Source organism: Elephantulus edwardii, unplaced genomic scaffold (assembly GCF_000299155.1).
Source record: "Elephantulus edwardii isolate Elephantulus edwardi_28Jun2011 unplaced genomic scaffold, EleEdw1.0 scaffold00151, whole genome shotgun sequence".
Lineage (NCBI taxonomy): Eukaryota > Metazoa > Chordata > Mammalia > Macroscelidea > Macroscelididae > Elephantulus > Elephantulus edwardii.
The window spans coordinates 3007108-3011849 of NW_006399901.1; the positions used below are offsets into that span (position 1 = coordinate 3007108).

Here is a 4742-nt window from a genome sequence, read left to right on the forward strand (position 1 = left end):
CCACGCTGTCTCTGCCTCTGCCGCCATCTTGGATCTCCTATTTATTCCATTTTAAAATGGACATCTTTTCTGATTTGTTTTTGTTTGTAAGAAAATGATACATACTTAAAATAGTATAGTGAACCTCCATGTATTTTTCTTTATATTCATCAATTATAAAAAAGTACATAATTTTTATGGCTGTACAATATTTTTTCACATTATGTAAACTTTTAGTGTAATTTACCTAGTTCTTTAGTGTTAGATATTTTTTCCCCAAGTTTTTTTCCCTTATATTTTTATTGGCTTGCTTACAATAATTTATATCCATTATGTTTCATTCAAGTGCATTGTGTTTTATACATTTGCATACATTATTTGTTATTGTTTGTTTTTATTTTTTTCACATACATTATATTTGATATAATTAATTCTATTCCTCTTTTTACCTACTTCATCTTTTCAAGTCCCTGTAAAATCTTACCTGTTCCTTCACCTCCTTATCTGCCCACTAAACTTTGCTATCCTGGTGATTTTCCTCCTTCCCCTTTTGAACATGTATACATACCCTGCTTAGTTATCTGTCGGTTTTTACGATATTGGTCTTATGTAATATTTGACCTTATGAGACTGAGTTATTTTACTCAGCATAATGCTCTCTAGAATCTACAATGTTAAACAATATTTCACAAAATTATTGTTACTTAGTGCTATATCATATTCCATTGTGTGATATTTCACAGAATCACTGTTCCTTAGTGCTGCGTGATATACCATTGTGTGAATGTACTAGAGTTTCTCAATCCATTTGTTGGCTGATGGACATTTGGGTTGTTTTCATTTCTTGCTATTGTGAATAACAGTGCTGTGAACGTAGGTGTACACATTTGTTTTTGTTTCTCATTTCTAATTTCTTTGGGATATATTCCTAGCAATATAACAACTGAGTCATAGGGGATCTCTATGTTCAGCTTTTTGAAGAAACGCCAAACTGCCTTGCAGAGTGGTTGTATCATTTTAGAATCCCACCAACAGTATATGAGGTTTCTAATCTCCCCACATTTTCTCCAGCATTTAGTGCTTGCTGTCCTGTTAACTTTGCTACTGCTACTGGGGGGTGATGATGGTATCTCATAGTAGTTTTGATTTGCATCTTTCTGATTGCTGGTGATTTAGAGCATTTATTGATAATATGTTGGTCCTCTGAATGTCTTCCTTTTGAAGAGTTTATTTACGTCCTTTGCCCGTTTTGTTACTGGGTTATCAATCTTTTTCTTGTGGCAAGGGGACCTACTATTATGCCAAAGTGAGAGGCCGGGATTCCCCTCCCGGTTACCGGTTAGAAACATTTAGACTTTTCGTGCCCACACAGCAGAGCCCACTTGCATCCACTCCCCTGGCTGATATGCAGAGGTTCTCAGTAAATAATTATTGAAAGGACAAATGAAAGAAGCCCTCTGTTTCCCTCTGGAGGGGTATGTCTGCACCTCCCTCCCTGCCCCCTCATTCCTACTATTCCTATAGAGGGGTATGTCTGTGCCCCCCCTCCCTGTATCCTCATTCCTAGTATTCCTATCTCTGCCCAACACTGAACATGAATCAAATCGCAAGACAATTTTTAAAAAACGTTTTTTTCCATTTTAAACTTATGTGACCTTTAAAGTGATGGTGGAAGGAACTCTGGTGGCCTAGTGACAAGAAGCTGCGCTGCAATCCTGAAGGCACGTGATTCGAATCCATCTGATGCTCCACTGGAGAAGGAGGTGCAATCTCCTCCAGTGCCATTTGGATCTGATTTGACAGTACACAACAACAACAACAATTCAATAAAGTGATGATGGAGCTCTGGCAGCCTATTAGGTAGATAATTGTGCTGCCGGCCCAGAGGCTCAGGATTTGAATTCACCAATTGCTTCACAGGAGAAAGATGGGCGTTCTCCTTCCAAGAGGTTTATTGCCTCTGAAAACCTCTGGGAGGTCAGCTAGGAGTTGGTTCTGATGTGATGGCAATGAATTGTTTTTGTTGATTGTGGTGATATATCATTGTTCTTACTTGTTAGTTGCATTTGATTTGATTATTTATTACTGTACACTACTTATGTGCTAGGGAGCTCTGCTGGCCTAGCTGGTAAGGAGTTGTGGTGTCAGCCCAAAGGCAGGTAGTTTGAATCCATCAGCTGCTCCAAGGGAGAAAGATAGGCCGTCTCCTCTCATGTGATTCACAGCCTCTGAAAACCCTCAGAAGGGTCAGCTATGTGTCAGTTCCCACTCGACAGCACCTAACAATACACTTAATGATACTTACTTATTATTAATAGGTAGCACTGCTGCTTATTGGTCCATTTTCTTTATGTCTGAGAATCCCATCTCTCTCCTTGGAATCCGATATGGGACCTACTGTCCTTTATATAGTTGTCACTGTGAAGTGCTGTCGAGTGGACAAGGACACATAGTGACCCTGTGAACAGTGAGTCTGAACCCTGCCGTCCTCTATCCTGTGCCATCCTCTTCGTCTCTGACACAGTCGAGTCCACCTTTACAGTCACTGTGCAAATCTATGTTGTGGAGGGTCTTCCTCTCTTTCACTGACCTTTCCAAGCATGATGTCCTTTTCCAAGGACTGGCTCCTTTTAACAACATATCCAGAGTGTATACGATGAAGTTTCACTATCTTTGCCTCCAAAGAGCACCCTGCTTGCACTTCCTCCAAGACATATCTGTTCTCTTGGCCGTCCGTGGGCTACTCAGTGTCCTTCTCTAACACCACAGCTCAAAGGCATTGACTCTTATTCTGTCATCCTTATGCATTGTCTAAATTTCAGACGCATAGCAAGTAATGTATGGAGTAGGTATGAAACAGATGTTTTCTGACAATACTCCTTTTAGAGTTGTCGTGCAGAATGAGAGAAGAGAAGAGTGGACTTCACTTCTGGTGACCATTAAAAAGCTCTTCATCCAGTATCCAGTGCTGGTGCGACTGGAACAGGCAGGTACTGCATCCATGTGAGAGACATTGTGGTGGGGAAGGAGGGAAGACGGGAACCGAGAGACAAAGAGGGAAGGCATTGCTGCATGTAGTTTCCGCTTCTGTCTGGTCTGGGTCCTGTTACCACATGGGTCCAACTGTAATAAGTACATGACTGTCCCTAGTGGAGGGCGGGGACCCTATGGAGTCAGATACCTCTTGCTTATTCTGTAAGGTGTTCATTATTCATGAGATGTTTTTCCTTTGTTGAATCTTTTGCTTCAGAGGGTTTTCCTCCAGGAGACAATTCTACCTCAGCACAAGGAAACTACCTAGAGGCCATCAATCTGTCATTCAATGGTAAGTCCCTGTGCCTATCACAGCTAGTGGCCTTTCCACATGCCTGAGAACTTCTTTTTACTAAAGCCCTGAAACTCAGCTCTAGATGAAATTCCCCCACCAGTGACATGAATTGAAATCGGAACTTTCTGACCGGATAGTTCTCATGACCAGCATTTTGCTCTTTGATCTGTGATGGGAGATTCATTTGCTATTTTAATCTATTCTCATGATAATCTAATGGTAAAGAGTAGGGAGACCCTTACTTGGCTCTTTGTTTTACTCTGAACGGTGTTCTTATTTTTCATTCTTTCTCCTTCACCCCAAGTGCTCTGAGTAATTAAAAGAATATGTATTCTACACTATATTTTACATTTTAAAAAGTAACTCATATTGTTGTTGTTATGTACCATGGAGTTGGAAGCAACTCATAGCTGATCCTCTGGTGGGTTTTCAGAAGATGTAAATCCCATCAGAAGAGACTGCTCCTGCAGGTTCTCCTGCAGAGAAACTGGTGGATTTGAACGACATGTCTTGGGTTGGCAGCACAATTCCTTACCACTAGGCCACCAGAGCTCCCTAACTTGATTTACTAAAATTCAAATACTAAAGAAAAGTAAAAAATTAATATCTGTGCTTCTCGCCCACTGCCAGCCCCTTTTCCAGAGGGACGATAGTTGACATGAAGGTGTGATTTCTTCTGTCTTCATGTGGGTGACGAATGGTTTGCAAATAACAAGAACCTGCTGAGTAGGTGATAGAAAAGAAAGAGAGATTTGCTGTAAAGACACAAGGGTTTGATGAGGCAACCAGGGAGATTGAGTGCCATGTTGGAGGACAGAGACAAGTGGCTGTGGGAAACGCAGCAGCAGGAATTCACAGAACAGGGGGCTCCTGCCCCGCTCTCCTGTCTCTGTTTTCTGTTCAGAAGATTCCCTGTACTTTGCAGAGTCTGATAGCCCCAGCTTGGGTAAAGTGCCTGTCCAGCCCTGGAATATGATGGAAGTGATTATCTGTGGTTGGCTCACCATGTGTATCACCTACCTGTGTATCTGTACCCAGGTGCTGGGGATGCTAGAGTATGATACCTCCTTTCATAAATATTGTGTCAAACACATATCACTATTTAGAATGGCAACCATCAGGCTAAGAAAGAAAAATTAACTTCCTAAAGTTATGAAGCTTCAGAATCCTTGCCTCCAAGAAACAGCTTGGTTTCACCCTCTCTAGGACAAATCTGTTTGTTCTCTTAGCAGTCTGTGGTATATTCAATACACTTCTCTAGCACCACAGCTCAAAGTCATCATTTCTTTTATCATGCCTAGTCGTTGTCCAGCTTTCTGACACAGAGCAAGAAATTGTGAAGACTATGGCCTGGATCTGGAGAACAACCACTTGGCCAACTGACTGGAAGAGATCTATATTTGTTCCCATCCCAAAGAAGGGCGACCCAACTGAG

The 4742-nt window shown here is 41.4% G+C and overlaps 1 protein-coding gene across 5 annotated transcripts in view; it reads left to right on the plus strand.

The window, feature by feature from the left end:
- Positions 1–4742, plus strand: part of DEPDC5 (DEP domain containing 5) — a 170875-nt gene that overhangs the window by 35970 nt on the left and 130163 nt on the right. For all 5 annotated transcript variants that reach the window (XM_006894814.1, XM_006894811.1, XM_006894812.1 and 2 more), the window contains 2 exons: positions 2866–2969; positions 3230–3304. In XM_006894814.1, coding sequence (XP_006894876.1) covers positions 2866–2969; positions 3230–3304 — 179 coding nt within the window. The remainder of the gene's footprint in view (positions 1–2865; positions 2970–3229; positions 3305–4742) is intronic.